The 21736-nt window shown below is 39.5% G+C and overlaps 1 protein-coding gene across 1 annotated transcript in view; it reads left to right on the forward strand.

The window, feature by feature from the left end:
* RASA3 (RAS p21 protein activator 3) overlaps positions 1-19703 on the forward strand; it is a 98533-nt gene extending 78830 nt beyond the window's left edge. The window contains exons 11-23 of the mRNA XM_009892124.1: positions 403-517; positions 1404-1478; positions 2004-2127; positions 3291-3397; positions 4031-4108; positions 4998-5075; positions 5632-5705; positions 9520-9626; positions 10552-10634; positions 14131-14342; positions 15114-15217; positions 17020-17203; positions 17843-19703. Coding sequence (XP_009890426.1) covers positions 403-517; positions 1404-1478; positions 2004-2127; positions 3291-3397; positions 4031-4108; positions 4998-5075; positions 5632-5705; positions 9520-9626; positions 10552-10634; positions 14131-14342; positions 15114-15217; positions 17020-17203; positions 17843-17918 — 1417 coding nt within the window. The 3' untranslated portion in view covers positions 17919-19703. The remainder of the gene's footprint in view (positions 1-402; positions 518-1403; positions 1479-2003; positions 2128-3290; positions 3398-4030; positions 4109-4997; positions 5076-5631; positions 5706-9519; positions 9627-10551; positions 10635-14130; positions 14343-15113; positions 15218-17019; positions 17204-17842) is intronic.
* The last annotated feature ends 2033 nt before the right edge of the window (positions 19704-21736 follow it).

Consider the following 21736-nt stretch of genomic DNA (forward strand, 5'->3'; position numbering starts at 1 on the left):
GTGTTTTCATCTGCCTCCCGGCGTACAAGTACTCGCTGCCTCCTTCCTGTACTCAGATTAACACTGTTCAGTAGCATATGAAAGCGGGTGCATTTTTCCCCATTTATATTGTAAACCCCTTTGATTTGAGGCTGTGTGTTGCTGTGTGTTTGGGCGATGCACTGAGCACACTGCGCCAATACAAAGAACAGAATCTGTATTCCCTCTGGGCTTACTGTGACTACTGCTTTTCTGTTATAACCTGGAAGTGCACTAAATGCTACATGACTGCATTTAATGGCAGGCTGGTGTCAAAGGGAGATTTTGTTTGTGCATTCCTTCACTTTTCACCGCTTCTTTTATTTCCATATATTAGCAGTTTATTACAGAGAGACTAAATTACAGAAAATTGTTCACTTCCAGAGATCCAAACACCATTTTCAGAGGAAACTCATTAACTTCCAAGTGCATTGATGAGACAATGAAACTGGCAGGGATGCATTATCTGCAAGTTACACTAAAGCCAATTATAGATGAGGTAAGAGCAGTTTAGACTGTTTATTTGATAAAATGTCATTGTAAAAGGTCTTCAGGGAGCAGATACTGTTTATCCCTTCCCATTTTAAGATGACTTTGTAGGAATAATCCTTAAAAGCCTATTTCTGTGGTAAATTCCTGTGTTAGTTTAGCCACAGCTGTGTCACCCAATTCAGAAACAGTTGGATTGTATTAAAAGGAAATTTTCCATTTATTTAACTAAAATACTCTGTTTTATAAAATCTAACATTTTTTGTTTCTGAGAAATTAATAAAGGAGTAACTTAAATGAATAAAGAATATATACAGGAGAAAGCTGCTGGGAAGCTATAAGTAATAATATTTCATCCAGTTGGGTATAAAGGAATAAAATTATTCTTAAATAACTGTGTATGGATGCATGTATTGTAACAATGGTTTATTATCTGTCCAGTCCAGAATGGTGGGCATGGGTATTTTAGTGCAGTAATTGGGCAATACTTTCAGATCACAGACTTTCTTTAAACGATTTGACAAATTGTCAAATGTCGGCTGTTGTTTTAATGTTTCATCAAAAAATGTCAGGTTTTTAAAGAATATAGATATACTTTCCAAGTTGACTCTTTTGGCGAAATGGAACTTTTCTTGAACAGCCTTGCTTGAGAGAGTCTAATGAACAGTTCTTCATTTCAGTTGAAGGAAAGGGTAGAAAGAATTAATGCTACTTTTGGGAAAAAATAAAGATTGCATGTCATCTACCTTCGATGCTTTGTCAAAATAAAAAAGTGCAATTTTTAAAGTTGGCTTTTGCCTTTTACCCCAAAAAACTAATAGATTGTGCTTTTTACAAAACTTTTTCTACTTGAAGGTAAACTGATATATTAATTGTTCGCTTTTTTTTTTTCCTAGATCTGTCAGGTCCATAAACCTTGTGAAATTGATCCTGTGAAATTAAAAGATGGTGAAAACCTGGAAAATAACAGGGTATGCATTAGACTTTGAAGATACAATCTGTTTACACTAGCAAGTTTAATTGAGATCCTCAGATGTTTGGTGTTACAAATAATTTTGTCATTCGTTAGACTACACTGGAGGCTTTCTTAACACCACAAACTGTTATAATTATTTAACAATGGCTTTACATCATGCTATAAATACAATATCTGCAGAATGTTAATCACTTCTCCCCTGCCCTTGAGGACAAGGATAATTTAGCTCTGGTTAAATTACTGGCTGTACTGATGACGTAGAAAATGGTGCTACGAAAAGGAACGATATGCCATACAGCCATATCACTTGATGTTTGTTTTTGATAGGAATGATATTTTTACTCTTGTACTTGAATATCTGTGTTTACCGAAGAGAGTATCAAGTGTGAGATTGTTCTGCAAGTATGTAATGTTCAAAGTGAGACTCTTTAATGATGCCGTTATGAGTAAAATCAGGAATAATACCGTTTTCTACAGCAGAAAATGATACTAATTTTGTCATAATCATTGCATTTTTCAGGAAAATCTGAGGCAATATGTTGATCGCATTTTTACTGTAATTACAAAATCTGGTGTAAGCTGCCCTACAGTGATGTGTGATATTTTCTTTTCACTAAGAGAATCAGCTGCCAAACGTTTTCAAGGTGAGTTTCTATATAGTTTTGTTTTACACTACTGATAGCTTTTAAATGTAGATGTAGTCCAGCAGTCTACGTGACCCATGGTGGATTTAGTAATTGGACAGCAGCTCATCCAAAATAGCATTTGGAATGTGTATTATTGCTGGTTTTTCCTTGATTATTCATTCCACAAAACCCCTGACTTTTAATGGTTGTATGAGTTTTCCTTAAACATCTTTCAAAGGAAAACAACATTTAAAAAGAGCATTATGATGGTCTGTATTTATGGTTTCAGTAGTTGCAAAGTATGCTCAGATTTCAAATGTTCAGGGTTTTGTAATGGCTCATTCTGCAGACTCCGTGCAGCTGAATTATTTTCTGCTCATATGTCAGTCTGTAATAAAGGCCAATCTATAAATTATTTGAGTCTTTGCAAGCTCCTTGCCGTAGGAGGCCCGTGTGCTGCAAAAGTTTTCTGGCTGTCAAGAGAATTCTTTCCATTCCCTCCTGGTTGTTTTGGCTCTGTGAGAATAAGCAGGCAATATAAAACCGGAATTGAGCAAAACAACCAACCTATGTATTTTCACGAAGGGAAGCAGGTTACAATAAAGAAGTTTTAGAGAGTAATACAAGTTCACCTTTTGAACAATCACTTCATAGTAGAGAGGCTCAAGCAGAAAGCCATTGATTGTGCTGTTGTGCTCTTTCTTTTATGTGAAAATAAATAAATAAATAGTATCTTCCGTAATTACCAACTGGAATAGATACACTAGGAGTCTGTACAGCACTTGTGCTCAGGGCTGGTACTAGATAACTCAGAGTTGGCCCCTGTACTGGACATTTCATAAACTATGTAAGTTATTCATTGTACTCTAGTTGCATAGATGAAATAGCAGATGTTTATATGAAATTCCCTGTGTGGTGGAAAAGTGAATGATGTTCTAATTCTAGTCCCTGTCGTGAACTCACTTCTTTCAAAAAAGATTGTCATTGATGTTTCCTTGGTTTATGCTAGCCAATCTGGCTCCAGATCCTCCATCGTCGGTTAATCCTGTAACTCGCAAATATATATGTTCCCAGCACATGCTTGAGTTAGCTTTCTAAAGGCATTCTGATAATTTCATAAGGTTTTTAAGAAATCATTACTGAAATGCTGAGTAGAGGTCTTTTTTTTTTTTTTTTAACAGGTGACCTAGATGTGAGGTATACAGCTGTTAGCAGCTTTATTTTCCTGAGATTCTTTGCTCCTGCCATTCTTTCTCCAAACCTCTTTCAGCTTACACCACACCATCCGGTAAGTACTGTATCAATTTTTTCTAGCTATGTATATGGTTCTGTCACCATAGTCTTGTCTATCAAGATTCTTTCTTCAGTTCTTTTAATAGCCTTTAGGGGAAGTACCTTTGTTAGTTCACAGATCTGCTGTGTCTGTCTTGGATATGAAGCATATGTTGGATGACTGTGTATGTGAAGAACTTGGGAGGTATGGGAGGAATGGTGAAATTTAAGGACAAACAAGGTACATCGTCTAAGCTGCTATGGAAAAGATGGTCACTGCTTCATTTTTGCCACATTACGTTAATGCTGGATTGATTGTCACCAATGTTGGAAATGTTTTGGGTGTTAAGCAATTTATCCAAGACTTAGTAGTTGTTCTTACCGAGAGTGGGGAGGACTAGGACAGTCTTCAAAATAGAAATCTCTATTTTTGTTTTGCAAGTGATTGCCTTTGGTTCTCTGAAGAGCAGTAGGGTAGCTGTGAAGCATGATGGCTTAAGAGTCAAAAGCCTTTAAAAAAAGCAACTTTTTACTGTAGTGTTTTATTGGGTCTTTACTGCAAGTGAAATAAGAAAGAAGAAATGTGGCTTACCTTCCTCTGTTCCGTATTTTAAATAGCTAGTCTATATAATATTGTTCTCTTTCCTAGGATCCTCAGACTTCTCGAACTTTGACACTTATCTCTAAAACCATTCAAACGCTAGGCAGCCTATCGAAATCTAAATCTGTAAGTATGCCATTTTCATTTAAAGGCTTAATTCAGGAAAGTGATTTTCTTTTTTTTTTTTTTTTTTTTTAATCTTTTATCACTCATTGTAATTAAGTCTTTAAAACGCTTGAATTGCACTAGCCTTATGCAAAACTGGTTATGATTGCTTTGATTATAAGCCTCTCATGCTCACAGGAAAACTAAATCTGTCTTAATCTGAACTAGATTTCAGTAAAGCAAAATTGTGTGACCAACCTAGAAGTCTGTCAGGGCTTTTCAGTCCTTCCTCCTGGAAGAAAGATAGTGATCAGGAAAACCCCTGAAGTTCTCTACTTGACTTCAGGACATGATAGCGGCTCTACAGGGCTTTACAGATTGTTTCAGCATTTTAAAGCTCAACTGAGAAGAACTGCCCAGTAAGGGCTATGCTTTTCTTTTCGTACCAGTTCAGTTTTCTGCCAGTCAGTGATGAGATTAGATCTAAATGCTCATGCACCACACTGCTATATCTGGTGATAATTTGGGGTCTAGTTAGCATTCACACAGGCAACTGTAGATGAATCTGTACCTCATTATGAATCCTTTGAGACAATAGAATTCCTTCTCTTGCACTTTTTGTCAGCTTCTTTTAGGACCAAGATTAAAAGCCAAAGCAGAAGTTTGAGGCTTTTGAAGAATGCATTATTAACTGTAGTAACTGAACATTTGAAATGCATTCTGCTACCTTTTTGAAATAAAAATTTGAATGTATGCTGTACAACAGGAAAGTAGTGCTTTGCTTATTTTACCTCTGGCCAGAAAAAAACCTCCTCATCTGCAGTGTCTTGCCTCCTGTTTTACTGCTGTTAACAATAATATTTTCTGTATAGACTGTTATGATATGTATGAGTTTGGCTTTGTATTTCAGGCCAATTTCAAGGAATCCTACATGGCTACTTTTTATGACTATTTTAATGAGCAGAAATATGCAGATGCAGTAAAAAATGTAAGTAATGCATGTGAACGTTATGAAAATCCTGCTGTGTTGTTGAAGCTGATGCTTGGAATCCTAGAATATAACACATACTGTTTGTAAACCAGGAAGCGTGTACTGGAAAAAGCAGACTCCTGATAACTGCAATATTCAGGAAACTTTTATGAAATTATATGCATGTCAATAGTAGAATCTCTGGATCTACTTCTACTTAATAATTAGGTTGGATTAAGAAGCTGCTGCTTAGAGCTTGAGATGTGCATGCTTCAAAGAATGCTGCAGATCTGTGATGAAAATTGCTTATTCCAAAAGGAAGTGAAAGATACGTATAGCAGAGGAGAAGCACAAGAAGTGTTGGTCATCTGCAGTTTTTTTGCTTAAGAGCATTTGTGCTGTTTTTAGTTTACAACCCGGGAAACCTCCCAAATTCCTCAAGCTTCTGTCATTACCTTCTGTTTAACTACTTTTACAATATTTTCTTGTAGCTCTGTCCTGTACAAATATTAAAGATTTTCATTTGGGTAGTGCAGTACTGCCATTTTTATCTATGCTTTTTTTCACCTTTTAGTTTCTAGATTTAATTTCATCTTCAGGAAGGAGAGATCACAAGAGCATAGAGCAACCTATATTGCTTAAAGAAGGGTAAGCATGCATGTGCAACAAAACCCTCTACTTGTGTGCTTGCTACCATTCTAAGGCAGCTATCTTTTTTTCCACCATCCCTATTCCATCCATGTGTTCAGAGAAGAATGTAGGAAGGTTCTTGTGTTGCTATTTCTACTCTTTGTGGCTGCTGTAGTTGATTTTTAACATCTTTTCATTTGATTTAAACATATTAATTTAAGTATGTTTTGAAATAAGTGGAGGAAAAAGAAGCCTGTAGAACTTAGTTAGCACTGCTAAGGCAAAATAAACGTAAATCAGCATTGTGTTAAAATCAAGTTGATTTTTTTTTCTCAATTCCAGTGAACAAAAGCAGTAAAATTCCACTGTGAAGGCAGATACTGAATATCGTAGCGAGGGCAAAGCCTACAAATGGAATTTGCTTTTGCTGCCCTGTAAGATCCATATGCTAATCATTATCATGGCCATTTCAAGGAAAATTTGTGATGCACTTGGAACAGTTTCTACTTTTAGTACCTTTCCTTTTTTTTTTTTGGAAGCATGTTCCATATGCTGTATTAGTTTTAGATACTAATTGTTGACATTTTTTGTGTTACAAAACTGAGTTGTTAAGATCATCTAAGTGCACTGCTTCTTTGAAACAGCTTCTTTGAGCTGGGCAGAAGAAAGTAAACAATCCCCATTCTTCCTGTCAGAGCTCAGTAAGCTGAACTGCTGCTTGAAAGTAAGCTTTCATAGTAGCTCTGCAAAAATTAGGTTTTCATAGTAGCATGCAAAAATTAGGTTTTTGGTGAAAACATGACTACCCCTTCCAGTTAACCTCTGCGGTTCACTTCACGTCTCTGATGAGTGCCTGTCCTTAGAAGCAAGTTCGTCTATTTTAATTCTGTACATTTATCATTCTTTTCTTTTTGAAAATAATTGTATAGTTTGTAACATTTTTCCTCTAACTCAAACATTTTTTCTGCCTCTGTCTTTCTTTTGCTTCTGTCTGATTTTTTTCTGTCTTTTCTTGCTCGGCCTGTGGCTGCTGTTGTAAGGACTCTTAAACTAACAGTAAAGAAAGTTGATGGTAATAGTTCATGCAGGTAAGATGGTAGGCGCAGTTGGTGCTTTGCTGTAGCTACCAGCTGACAGCATGTCCTTCCTTCGCAGCAATAGAGTTGTCTGACTTAACTTTGGGGAGGAAGTACTCTGTTTAACAACCCTGAAATGCCTGTGTAAACCCAGCAGAGTTTACGTTTTGTTATGTATTTCTTGATGTATAAACCCATACATTTTGTTATGTATTTCTTGATGTTGGCCAAGTCTTTTTTTATTTTATTTTTCTTTCCTTTAAGCAGAAACCTGCTGTAAATAGAGAATAAAGGACTTTTATCTGTAGGCAGAGGCTCCAAGAAGCACTGAGATTTGCTTAATATTCAGTGTATAAATGCCAGTGAACTCACTGGAAGTGATTAAGAAGTAGCCATAGATTTTTCTAGGCACTTCTTAAGTAGCATTCACATAAATTGTTCTCAAGGTTAAGGAGTGGCCTTCAGCTGTCTATTTTTCCTGACGTTTTACATTATTGCCGTGTTATATCATGGGGAGTGGGTGGGAATGTTCACAGCCTTTGATTCGATTCTTCTCTAGATTGATTGGCTGGTTAGTGGGGTTTCTGTTTGCCTTTGCAATGTTTTTCTTTGCCTTTTTTTTAATCAAGCTTTACCTCTATTAAGAGTATCTAGATGGAAAGCTATAGCATATATACTTTTGAACGAACATACAGTACCAAAGATTAGTCACTGGCACTTCAGTTTGCTGGCATTGATCACGCCATTGCTGCTTAACAGCTGTCTGCATGGTTCTTTCCTAAAGGAAGAGAATTAAAAGGAGAACTAGTCCTGCCATTGTTGTAGGTGACGGGGGCCTGCTGATGCTTCCAAGCAAAGCTAAAGCAGATCCAAACTCAGGTCTACCATAAATGCAAGAAGAAACAGTATCTCCAACCATCCAATGCTGAAATGGGTTTCATCTTAGACTGTTTTCCTTTTGTGCTTCTGACTATTTGCTTCGACTTCTCACACATTCTGCGAATGTTAGAAACAAAGAAATCCTTTAAATTGACCTTAAAACTTCTGTGGCTTTGAATGCTTGTCACCTATCTGTGCGAAATTCTTCTCTTGGCTATGTCAGCTATGAAGGATTTAGTTAGAGATGTGCTGTCAACTCTGCACTATGGAGTTTGCATTTTTCAAAGAGGGACGCTTTGTAAGAGTTTGCAGTTTTAAGTCACCTTTTAAGTGTTGGCATGAGAAGGAAGAGAAGCTAACTTGAGCATATTGTCCAGCCCAAGGATATCTGCTCTTCCATTGAAATTTGCCTTAACTTTGAAATAAGAAGACTAGAGCCAGTGAGCCTGGTGATGACCTGAATCATATTGTTTTATGAAATACTTCTCAAGTAATCCAAGAATAAAGACGGAGACAGTAACTGACCTTTTTACAAATAGAAGAGGTGTGTAGCTATAACTGGTTTTAAAAAATTTGGTTGCCCTGTACAGTCCTTGCCAGCTTTTGCCCACACAACTTGGAATGGGCAGCAGGCAGCAGCCCAGCTGGGTACAAAATAATTAAAGTCTGCAGGAACCTGGGTTTCTGTTTGAGCTTTGAACAGACCTGTGGTTCAGTTGGATGCAATGTAGTTGTTTCTCACGAAGATATCAGAAGCGAGAAACAGTATTAGCTGTTCTAAGCGTTTTAGCTCTGCTATTGAAAATCTTCAGCCAAATCATTCACTGTTCTCTGTGTGCTCTTTGTGCTGTATAGTGCCTTCCTACTTGATAAAAACTACTCTGTAGCAAGTAGTTTTTACTGTCTCCATTATAGCATTCTGTATTTGACACAATAGTTAATGTGATATGTGGAGTAGCTGTTATCAACTCTCTACTGCATACTCATTTTTTTTTCCACCAAAGGTGATGGTAAGCAGTATGAAGTCTCTAGGCTTTCCAAAGTCACCTTGAAGCTTTTGGATTGATTTAGTGGTTAGGAAGTTGATGGATTGGATGCATCACAGTTTCTTGTAAGCCTATTCAAGTTTGAAATTAATTAAAGCTCACAACTCACTAAATGGATACCCATTCTCTGCCAAAAAAGGGGGGTTCTAGCTTACAGCTGTCAGATTGCTTTGTATGTTATTGAAAACACGTTTCCAACTGCAGCATCAATGTGCAATTGAAAATATAGCTGTGGAACATCCCGATTTTGTTTCTAGAGCTTGAGAGTGATGAAAGCATGGAAGGGTACAGTTCCTGTGCTCCAGAGGCCTTACAACTGCTTTTTAATTATTAAACATTCTCTAAACCTTTTGCATCTTCTCACAGCTTTAGAAGAAATAAGAAAAGCTTGTAGAGTTAACAGGTCAAGCTTAGCAGAGCAGTACTAGCTGTGTTCTGCCCTTTTTCTGCTGTAGTAGGAAACCTTTTAGCTGGATTTCTAACTGAGGAGACGGCACAAGCTGCAGTTCAGCTAACTAACTAGAGCCCCTATGTAGACTACAAGTCAAGCTATGGGTACTGCCCCTTATCTAGATCTGGAAAAAGGGACAGGCTTAACCAACAGATGCACTAAACCTATCCAAATGTGACTTTCCTTTCCTTGTGAAGACAAGGCCTTAACATTTAGAAAACACTGTGTGTCTCCTCCTAAAACTTTGCAAGTGCCATCATGTATGTGTATATATGTATGAATTTGTATACATAAATACATATTTTATACATATGCATATATTCATATGCATGTATATATAAAATCTGGTGTATTGTGACAACTGTTGTCCTGTTTACTAGGTTCATGATCAAGAGAGCACAAGGAAGAAAACGATTTGGTATGAAAAACTTCAAGAAGAGATGGTTTCGCCTGACAAACCATGAGTTTACTTACCAGAAAAGCAAAGGTAACAAAAGTTTGCCAGTCTTTTTTTGATACATTAAAGCAAAGGTTAAACATAAGGATTGTGTAAGAACAGAAGACTGAGATCTAGATCTGTAATTGTAGAAGGCACAGTGCAGGCAAGTCTGTCAGCCTGTATGCCCTTGCCCCTTTTTTTAGTATGTCTGTACTGACTGTTAGAGAAGCTTCTTGGATAGCACAGTGCCCTGTAAATTAGCAGAGTATTTGATAATATTTGTCTAATACCAGTGATCAACATCATCTGTAGGTTTCACAGTTACGTAGTAGATTGTCCAAGGAAAGAAAACTCAGGATACAAATACCTTTCTCTGGGATTTGGATTTGTATGGAACATTCTCAGATGCATCTCAGCTTCTCATAAATTCTGTAGCATTGGCACAGCTGGCTGCTGTTAGCAGGGATTTACCTGCAAGCTTTGAACCTGCAAAAATGTGTTCACTTAATGTTGCCTAATATCAAGTATTTTGCTTTTCGCAAATTGTTCCTGTCTGTTCACTAATACACAACAAATACCACTTCCTTCCATCATATAAATACATAGGGAGTAAGAAGGATAAGGAAGCATGTTCAGGTCACGCCAGTCTTCATTTCACACTCAACTTTGAGATCATATGTCACCACCATCAACCTAGTTCAGTTCAGCTGACAGGAATGATTTCTTTCATTGTCACCTCAGGAAACACACTGCATCCAGCTGCAGTAGTCAGTTTCTAAGAGGTTTGCTAGCATAACAAAAATGAACTTAAGACTTAAGGACCATGCTAGTAAATCCCTGCTGAGTGAAATATTTTTTTCAGGTACAGTCAAAATGATGTTCAAATGAACGGAGTCAGCCCTTAGAATAAGGGCAGAGGGTGAAGTTAAATTGTGAATAAGTTGCTCAGTATCTCTGTGTGTGTGTTCTGCAGGTGATCACCCTCTGTGTAGCATTCCAATTGAAAACATTCTGGCAGTGGAAAGACTGGAGGAGGAATCCTTTAAAATGAAAAATGTAAGTAGGTCATCTTCATTAATTTACTTGTTAGGCAGGTCTAGATCCACCAGCCTAATCGCCTTTTTCCCTTTTGTAACCTGGATTGGGTTTCTATTGAAAGATGTACAACCACAGCTGCTTGTTCTGTATATAGTAGCAGGAGTTTCCAAAAGTACAGCCCATTCAGATTCTTAACAGCCCAGTCAGCAGTCCTTGGGTTTCGTGATCTGCAGCACACTCAGTACTGACCACTGCTGATCAGCTGTCTGGGCTTCGTAATGTCAAACACAGGTAAGATAATCGAGTCCCTGCACTTTGTCAGACCTCTCTGTTGAGAAGGAACTAGCTGCTTATAATTGTGAAGGAGCACATCTTCTTTCTTAGCTGCCAGGGTTTCTTGATTGGTTAACAAAAGTGGATATATATTTGAGTTAGGTAACGTGCCAAAACAACATTTGTGCTGTGCCAGTATGGTTTAGCATTTTGATTGCCACATTAGGGAATAAAATACACCTGTATTTCTCATGCATGGAACACTACTGCCAACTTCTGTATGTGAGACATACCATCCATTGTTCAAGAACAGTTCTTGGACATGACCAGTTCAGGTGGCATTGGGAGCTTTTTCCATACTCTTCTGCCTGTAAAGCTGAGTACAGTCCTTACAAAGTTTTATTTAAAAACAAACAAAAAAAGCAGCTCAGTGTTTTCCAGTTCTAAACATGCATCTACTACAGACTACTTCTTCGTACACATAAACGTTTGTGACTTTTAGCTTTTCTGCCTTTAAGTCTTTCCTGCCATCTACACTGCTTGTGGACACCATGCAGGGCAGTGCTCAAACCTGCCCTAGATAATTAAGTTCCTCAAACAGCACTTTGTTAAAGTGGAATACAATGCTTGGCCCCTCAGTATTTTCCATGTTTCAGGTGTTATTTTGGTAGCCTTTCTCTCTCTGTTAAAAGGCAAAATAAATTTTAGATCACTTGCTTCTAGAGCACATCTTCATTGTATTGTAACTGGCTATGGTGTTTAAAACTCATGTTAATTACATAGGCAAAAGCAACCGAGCTGCAAAATAATTCTCAAGCTATCAGAAGGCAGCTGTAACATGCAATGAACTGTTGCCAGCTGTACTCTGCAAAATAACTTGATTGAACTAAAAGTAGCCACACAGTTAAGATAAAACTTACTGTGTGTGGAAAGGAGCTGAGCTGTAATTCTCATCAGCTCTTCAGTGGCAGCAGTCTTTAACTTTGTGTTTGAGCCTACTGGGCTAGAATGCATCGAAAATATCCCTTTATTGTAGAAATTTATTATAGGAAAAATATCCCTTTATTGTTAACATCAGAAACTGTGCTATTTTGGTTGCTTAAATTCAGTATTACCTAGGAAATGAAGGTGATTACATCCATTCTGGAAAGTAAGGTTCAGAGTCTTTCCATAAGCAGTAGAAAATACCATTATCACCTTCCCATGCTAATATATTCCAATTTATTTTGCCATACCTAAACAGAATACTGCAGCAAGAACAGAATTCTCAAAACACCACAGCAGATGTATTTGCGATGGATATTCATCATGGGTGCTAAGTGTGATTAAAGATCCACATTTTCTATAAATATTCTCTGTGTATCTGTGCTCCGAATTGCACCAAGTGTGTCTTCCTCAGTCCTGATAAATCTGCCTGTCTGGCAGTAAGGCCAGCAGCTTTCATCTTCCTTAAGCACAGTTTGGGCTATGTGGGGATGGCTTTAAGTACTGTTCAGGTCTTCTGTGTTGTTTGAGAAGCAACTGGTGGTTTTGGCAGTGTAAGGGTCTTGCAACCACTTGAAATTCTTGGCTTAGTTGTGGGCTTCTCAGTAACAGTTGCCATATGTTAGTTCACTTAGGTTGGTATCCCCTTACACAAAGCCATACTCCTTAAATCTATTCCTTTGTTGTGATGCAGAAGGCTCCATTTACCCCAGCAGGACATTAAAATTCTTTTCTCTTGTAGTTCTGTGTTAAGGGAAGGTTAAGCTGCGTGCTCCTGTCTTCCTCGTTCCTTCCTTCCCTGTTCCCCAGACTCAAATTGCCAGTTATGTCCTGAAAAGTTTTATTAAACGGACTCTGTCTTTGGTGTGTATTTTGGTAGTGCTGTACTGATCACCCTAGCAGCTCCTACACTGCTGTTGTGTGTTGCGCCTTTCTAATTATTGTCTGACATCTATAAGGATATTAAATCCAGAGAGATGACTGTTGCAGCTTTCCCTTTCCTGATAGAAGAGACATTGTAATTAAAAACATCCTGTTTGTTCACAAATTAACAAGTAAATTTGCAAGCTACTTCAAAGAATGTGCACCGAGAAGTCTCATGAGGGAAGAAGAGATTGCACGTGGTGCCCATCTGCAATATTCTCCTGACCAGCTAGGTGCAAAATCCAGGCCGATGTTTCAGGTCTTTGTAACAGACAAAAGTGAATTTCAATTTTGGTGTGGTTTTGATGGTATTTTTGTGTTTGGATATTTTTTTTTTTTTGTGCCTCTGTTTTTCTTTTTAAAGTAGCACAGAGAAACCAGAAAATAATATTCCACATGATATCGGTGTAATGTCTAATGATTTGAATAATCAAATGAAAAAGCAGGGAAGGGAGGAGGGGGAGGATAATTTAGGAATGCCTGAGAGAGAGAGGAAAACGCATTAAAATTTTAGAGGAAACGAAGATGGTTGGCATTTACCGTTCCAAAATTTGCAGATAAGATCACTAACTTGAACTTAGTTCTCTTCAGTGCACGATCAGTATAATCAAGCAATAAGGCTGTGCATCAGAAACTTGCTTCTTCAAGACAAGGAAAATAAATGCGATTGTGCCACTTCATGTTGCAAGCTGTTTTGAACAGGCAGGAAAGCTCTAGTTAAGATTTTCAGTGCGCAAGCTGTAACGCAGAATTAATGTGTAATTATTTGAATTACCCTATGGTGATTAAAAAGAAACTGTATTGCTGTGGTTTGCTAATAGCAGCTATAGTTGGGTGCAGAAGTGTGGAAATTTTTAAAAGGAAAGAATCATGCCGAAATAGGTGTGAAAAAGACTAGAGATACGGCAGTATGAAAGCAAAGCTGTTGCTGAGGCTGGATCCAAACTCCCGTTTTTCTCTTTCCTGCCCCCTGCTGACTGGCATTTCCTTTCAGCCCTGCGTTGGGTCCCTCTGTCAGCTTTCCAAAAGCAGCATTACTAAAATTGCATCCCTGAGGCTGACAACAAATCTTGTCGAGGCCCAACCAGCAAGCTGATATTAGCTGTTTGTAAATCACCTCCTACAGGAACAGTATCTCACTGCTTGTACCAGGTGAAAGGTCTTACTGTTTTAAGGGCATATTTGCTGCTTGGTTTTGTGTTGAAATATATTTATCGGTGCATTATTTTAGTATGCTCTGTTTTTCCTTTAGTAAATCATCAGTCTGAGGCCAGTCTTAGGTTCACCAGCTCATTCTGGTGGTTTATTCTGTGGCTTCTTTCCTTATTTGCAGATGTTCCAGGTGATCCAGCCTGAAAGAAGAGTCCTGTATATCCAAGCAAATAATTGTGTGGAGGCCAAGGACTGGATTGATATCCTCACCAAAGTTAGCCAATGCAACAAGAAGCGCCTCACGGTCTATCACCCCTCTGCTTATCTTAATGGCCACTGGCTTTGCTGTAAAGCTACTGCAGATAATACTCCTGGCTGCACACCTTGCACGGGGTAAGGATTGGTAGTATGCCCTTGGTGAAGGTATTGCCAGGGGTATGCGCATCTCTGCAGTGTGACTTCCAGGTATGCAGTTGCCAAGAAGATCTGCTAGATGTGCAGGCATCGCGGTGTTCTCAAAGGCCCTCTTTACTGTTATTTCTGGTACTGTCAGTATCTGCATATCTTGGTCAAAATGTTGAGATTTTCAGTTCAAGACCTTGATAGGAGTTGACTCTGGGATAAGATATTTTGGTTCTGATTATCTGTCATTAGTAAAAATGTCAGAAATCCCTTCAACGTCCTGTTTGTATATTCCTGAAACAGACAGTCATCTGCTTCTAGATTTAATTCTAAACTGATCTTTTTCTAAGGGGCCCACTTATGCTCTCTGTTAAATGAAGAGGTACTGTCTGGTTTGTAGAAACTATTTTCATCTAAAATGAGAGAAGCAGCGAGTCTGTACTGATAGTCTCAGAATGTAAGACCTGGACAGCTGGGAGTTCAGTGCTTTGGCTCCTCCATCTGGTTATAGCAGACTAATTCACCAAAGTGTTGTGGATACTGATAGTCCTCTCTCAAGTCTGAGCGAAAGCATGCTGGAAAAATCTAAGCATAAAGAAATTTGAACTTGTCTACCTTTTCTCTTGGGGAAAATGGGAAATTTTGACATCCATTACATACGATCTGTTGGCTTTCATGAGTATTCACTTTTATTTTCGTCCTTGTTAAGTGCTTTTTGTGCCATAGCATGTAACTTCTACCTCTCTTTCTGATGCCTTACAGAGGCCTGCCAGCAAATATACAACTGGATATAGATGGAGATAGAGAAACTGAGCGCATCTACTCTCTTTTCAACTTGTATATGCCAAAATTGGAGAAAATGCAAGGTGAGGGTGAAAGTTCATTGCATCTTCAATACACTTAGCAAGGCAAAAGTACCTGTGAAAAATTGTATGTTCTAGCTAGACGAGCCTTGCAAATCACATCCTAGAACACAGTGATCATTATTTAACTCGTTTCCCCTTCCTTCTGCTGTCTTGAGGCAGTTGTGTGAATTATTTTTGGTGCGGTATGCAGTCTCATAGTCTGTACAAAGTTCTTTGCATAATAAACAGTTTTTTGAAATATGGTCTTAACCACAGCATCCTAAAATAGAGTAGGCACAGAGCATTGCTTGGATGCTCTGAATTGACAAATCATGCACTAAGCCAGAAGTTTACTGATCCTGAAAAGAAGCAGCAGCAAAGTTGAGGTTTCAGTGGAACATGGTTTTGTGTTACCAGAAGTCATGTGCACATTCCCTGATTCAGATCCCAAGAACAGGCTGGATACAAATGGTTTTTCAGGAAGGCTCTTTCAGAATTACCAGTGAAAGATGACCTGTAGATGTCTGAAATGTTGAAAAGTGAAGGTGAGGCTAGGAAGCCCTCAGGAGCTGAGGGGAGCAGAGATGTGACGTGAAGGATAAAAGAAAGAACAGACAGCAGAGGAAGTTAGTACTAGTCGGCATGCCAGGAAAAGTATCCGGTGTACATGGTGCCAGACTTGAAATCCCAATTTAGCACAGGGAGTGGCAGGGAAGCCTTCACCGTGGCACTGCTCTTTAAATAGGACTTTATTTTATAACATGAGATAAGCCAGTGGTGTCAAACACACAGATTGGAAAGCACTTTAATCCATTCCTGGCTGCCGTGCAATTGCAAACTTAAGATCCCCACCACTTCCGAGCTGTCTGAACCAATGCCCAGCTTTCCCCTGTTCCGAATCCTCACTGCCAGAGCCAGCATCGAGTTTCAGTGTCGGGGAAAAGGACGCAGGTCTGGCGCAGGCAGTGCAGCAAGGGGAAGGTAAGTCGAAACTTGAGACTGAGACAGCAGTAAAGCTAGAAAGCTAGGGAAAAATAGAGACAAAGTAAAATACTCTCTCTCCCCTTCTAATACGCTCAGCTACGATGCAGAAGTAGATCACATGATGAATGTGTTGCAAATGTTTGTATGTAATCAGTGTCGTGATCTCTTAGCCAGGAAGCCTACCTGGTAGGATAAGAAGATAGTATGGCTTGCCCCTCCTTAGGATATGTCCTTAAGCAGGCAGCCAGGCAGTAGTTGTGATATATTCTGCTTATGCTTGTTGTATGAATCTTTTAGGAGTAATGTGGTAAAACATCTGTGATTACTTCAACCTGTAATTGTTTTGAATTCAGTCTGTTGTGCAGTGCTGTACTTGCTGCTTAGCTGCTGCTTAGGGATGGAACCTGTCCTTCTGACCAGTGAATACTTGACTTCTTGCAGGCCAACCCTGCAGCACAGTGGCAGAGTTAGGGCTGTGTTAGAGCTCCCAAAGTGTGTGCATGGTGTACTGCTAGTGGTAACTGAGATGAAAGCGTTGCCTCTGCAGCAAAGGACAGCTTCGCACCAAGCCAGGAGCAGCTGCCAGGCTTGCTGCCCTTTCCTTACAAGAGGAGGGGAATGGGCATGGGACGGCCTCTGTGCCTACCAACACCCCAGCAAAAGGACAGGGAACTGCTCCTTCTGCGGTTGCTGTTGTCAGCCACAGTTCTGTGGTGGTCATACAGAAGCAAACCAAGGAACTGTATGAACCCTGGACTCAGTATTTTTAGTCCGCTTGTCTCACTTTTTTTGCCCCTGCCTATCTGATACCTATTCCTGTGCTTTATGTTTTTCCCCAGAGGCCTGTGGCAGCAAATCTGTGTATGATGGGCCTGAAGAGGAAGAATATTCTACATTCATCATTGATGACCCTAAGGAGACATATAAAACACTAAAGCTGATTATTGAAGGTGTTGGAACTTTAGAGCAGGAACATGCTCAATATAAGAGGGATAAGTTTAAGAAGACAAAATATGGAAGCCAGTAAGTATAATAGGTTGTCCAAACATGGGAACAACCCTGGGAAACGGTATTTCCCTTGCTTATGTTCTGGCCTTCACCATATTCATGTTCTGGCCTTCACCATATTCATGTTCAAAAAAGACCCTGCAAATACGTACAAGTAAGATTGTGACTTAGGATTGATATCACAATATTTTAAAGGACAGTAAGGAATTTTTAAATGGTTGGTTTTGAATTCAGTTTCATTCATAAAAATAAGTGTGGGGTTTGGGGATTTGGGGGGTTTTGTCGTTTTTGGAGGTTTTTTTTAATTTTGAACTTGTGCTCATGAAATGAGCAGTAAATACAAGAAGATACATGTACTTACCAGCTTGTTCTAGAGTGTTGGTTTAAAAATGGGAAGAGTGGCTGATACAGCCACATGACTGTATTTTGTGTACATGTAAATAAAGGAGCATTCTGCTCATGGCTGACAAAAAAGTGAATCAATTCACTCAGTTCTTCCAGTTCCAATAAAATGCAGTGTTATTACAATTACAGCTTTGAAAATCAAACTTAGGGAAAAGCTTTTGTCTGTTCACTGTCCGTTCTGACATTTTGATGTCTTGACAGAAAATTCTATGTATAGTACTTTTTCCTTTTTTTTTCCTTCCCTTTTAGAGAACATCCCATTGGTGACAAGAGCTTCCAGACCTACATCAGGCAGCAGTCAGAGATATCGGCACATTCCATATGAAGTGCAAAGGAAACCACAGGACAGTGCTGAAGGGTCGATCAGTGAAGCTAAATAGCAAAACAAAAGGGAAGCCACACATGTAGCAAAATGTATGGATAAGTGTCAAGCTTACAAACTTTGAGACTTGCTAAACTTATTCTCTTTTCAAGAAACTGTTATAATAGTTGCTATGCACTTTATTCATCTGGTTATTGACAGATGATAAAACTCTGCCTTCTAGGCAGTTGTTGTCACGTGTATTTTTAAATTTGCTTTGGTTTCTTGGAATCTAGTGATCAGTTCAATGATCGAGGTGTGTGGACTTCATCTTGACAACTTCCATGCAATTCCTTATGTTTCGGAAACCAAGCAAGCTGCTAATATGCAGCATTTCATTCTATGAGTCTATGATTTTCTAGAATGGTTGTTTATTACTGTTTTTTGTTCCTGATTAATGTATATTATGCCATGCCCCTGTGTGCTCTCTTAGGAAAAGCTTAGTAACACTTTACTTTTAATGCCTGCATTTAGAAAAGAAGCAGAGGAAAAACCCTCTGGTGTAATCTCTTGCGTTGTAGCTTGTATTCTGAGCAGGCCAAGGAGCAGGTCTTTTGTTTTTACAGCAGCATAATTTTTGCTAAATGTGCACAGTTCTTAATAGAAATTCAGATCTGAATGGTACTCTTGATATTTTTGAGATACAAAGTCATTTCTCCAGACACATTCAGCAGACTTTGGTTTTCAAGATGCAATCTCAGCGGTATAATAAAACTGACTTGCATACATATGAGGAAGAAAGAAATGAACTTGTGTCAGAGCTACAGGGCTCTCTTATGCAGGCCAGTGAATGGTAATCTTTGAAAGTCTGCCAACTGAAAGGCAAGATAAGCTGATTTTGATGACCTTTTACCACCAGGGTGAGAAGGACGAATAGAATACGAGTCTGGCAGGTGAGACACACTGACTCCCAGGCACAAAAGCCGTCGAGATGGGTTTTTCTCTGAAAGGGTGTTCAAGCACTGGAGTGCATGCTATCCTAGTACCATTTGCTTTTCTGGAAAATAGATCTCTACTTTTCCAAAAATGTTTTTAAATACTTTTTTAAAAGATATTTAGTATATTAACATGCATAATGGTAACTTGTTAATATTCTGAGTGTAGTGATAATGGAATGAGCTGTGTATCTCATTAATACCAACAAAAGTCATTAAGGAGGGGAGAAGAGATCTGCTAAATATAAGATATGTATTTATGTATGCTGTTTAGTTGTACACCATAACTTTCCTCTGTATAAGGGTCTGATTTACAAACACCTAGCTTTGTTGGCATGGAAGCCTGCATGATGGACTTTAAGCTTCTGTGGGGTAGAAGCTAGCGTTGGTTTTAAGCTGAGTTGGAACAGAAAGCATTGAACTATCAGTTTAATGTGAAGATATCTGTATCTTTGCTTAAAGTGTTATGGAGTAACTCTTAACTGTGTCCTCATTGTATCTGACATGATTTGAGATGGCTGAAGTACTTTGAATGCCTCTGTTAGTGATGCTCTTAGGAATGAGGTTTTCTTTTTGTTTAGGTGTATTGTAGACCACCTCCTAGTAGATAATAAAAGATCTTTTATTCATCTTCACCCAGCAGACTGGGGAAAGGGAAATAACGCAGCATTGCAGAGACACATTTTGGACTCCAAGCTTTTAGCTGCCATGAACTGCAATTTTTAACATGTATTTGTAACTTAATATTGTTTATAAAATACTAATGACCTGTAACGTGTGTTCTACTTGCCAATTAAAAGAAATGTTTTATTTCGGAAAACTGTGTGCGTGTTTGGAGTCTGTTTAGATTCACAGTGGTCACCAGGGGTGCCTGCTGGCACAGCATCTGCTGTTCAGAGTCGGACCATGGATGGAGAACCTTGTGAGTGTAAACCAATCTCTGTTGGGGTTGCTGAGTCCCATCCCTGCTCCTCCTCCCGACCCCACTCCTCTTATTGGGTCAACATTGCACCCGTAGGACTCTGCAGTGAACCAGCTTGGGCACCTGAGCCAGCCACAAACTACGGTTGCAAAGAAAGCAGTTATTGCTCAGCTGGATTGGCATTTGGAAACTGGTTCCTTGTGTTATTACACAGCTGTTGCTGCTGCGAGGGAGGGGTCAGTCCATGTTGAAACGACAGGAGGAAAGAGTTGAGAGCACAGCACCCTGCATCTAGATTGGCTCGTGACCCTGTGGAACCACCACCCATCTGAATAGGACCTGTTCTGCGGCAAAACCTTGGACACGCTGAGGTTTGTGCAAGTCAGTCCTCTGGAGCTTGCCAGTCCTCTCTGGATACTAGCGTACATTAAGCTTTGTCTGTGAGGCGTTGTGTGACAAGCTGCGCTCCCTGGTTCTGTCGGGGAGCGTTTGCAGGAGGGCTAGGCAACAGCCCCTGCGGGGTAGGAAGCTGTTGTGTGGCTCATTCAGGAGTGTGTTAGTCTAGCTCATGGTCCAGGTAGCTCCCGCTGCTGGGCCAGGCGCTCCGTCACCGGAACACAGGTGTGCATTTCTGAGAAAGTTCTGGAGAAGAGCTTCTGCAGGCACACTCTTGATGAGTGACAGTAGTGGCTTAACAGGTAAACCACAGCCAGGAAAGCAAAATCAAACTGGTAGTGGAAGACACATCACCACTCTCTTGGTGAAGGTGAACTTGACCACAATTACATAACTGTGTTTTTGCTGAGAAGTTGTAAACCTTGTTTTAAAAACAAACAAGGTTTTAAGTAAGATGAGGTAGCAAACTGACACAAGGTTTGTAAGACATGACCAGAGTTAAATGCAAAATTACTGTAAGGCCATTCCCAGGTCTGTCTCTTTTCCACTCAATCTCATTTGGCGTATACAATCATTTTGTTTTCCTGCTAACAAGTCAATAGGAAATCTTTGAAAGCTGCTTTTCTTACAGCATAACTTAATTAATGGAGGTGGTGAGGGGGTTGTGTTAAAACTGAGCTTCCAATACTTGCTTAGCCTCTGTCTCCTGTCTGTCTGCAGCATATGTTTCTGATTTTTATCTTCAAAAAGACTCAGCAAATCCTGCCCACGAGACAGATGACATGATAGGAACACGTGGGGCAGCATCCCTTATATCTGGAATGAAGAAAATAACATTAAAAAAAAAAAAAGTGCTTAGCCTCTGTCTCCTGTCTGTCTGCAGCATATGTTTCTGATTTTTATCTTCAAAAAGACTCAGCAAATCCTGCCCACGAGACAGATGACATGATAGGAACACGTGGGGCAGCATCCCTTATATCTGGAATGAAGAAAATAACATTAAAAAAAAAAAAAAGAAGCTCCTCTATCCTAGCCTGAAAGGCAAAAAAATTATTTTTGACAGAAAAAAATTCTAGAAACTGGACTGTTCTCTCCTGAGACTCCTGATGCCAAAGAAGGTCTTTGTGCCTGTTTTCTCCCTTGCTGAACCAGTGCACTAGAGCACAGCTGACCTGGTGACAGGACCCGAGTGGCCCTGGTCTGCGTCCATTCCAATTCAAAGGAGGTGGTGTCTCTGGCCAGGCAAATGTCTTCGCGTGTTTCAGAAGTAAAGAGTTCAGGCTGGCAGAATTAGGCTGTGAAACTGCACACCCAAAGTCGAGTTGCCTGTGAGAGCTTCCCAAGGCAATGGACGGGAGTTCGGTTGAGAGAGAAAAATCTTGTCACTTGTGTGTGCGTGTTTTCTAGGTGGATGGAGTAGAGATGGAGAGCTGCTGGTGCCGTGATGACAAATCGCTGTGAGGGCCTTTGCGTGCTGTGGCTATTGTGTCTGAAGCCGTGCTGGGATGCAGTCGGTTGGGCAGGAGCAG

This window comes from Charadrius vociferus, unplaced genomic scaffold (assembly GCF_000708025.1).
Source record: "Charadrius vociferus isolate BGI_N301 unplaced genomic scaffold, ASM70802v2 scaffold218, whole genome shotgun sequence".
NCBI lineage: Eukaryota > Metazoa > Chordata > Aves > Charadriiformes > Charadriidae > Charadrius > Charadrius vociferus.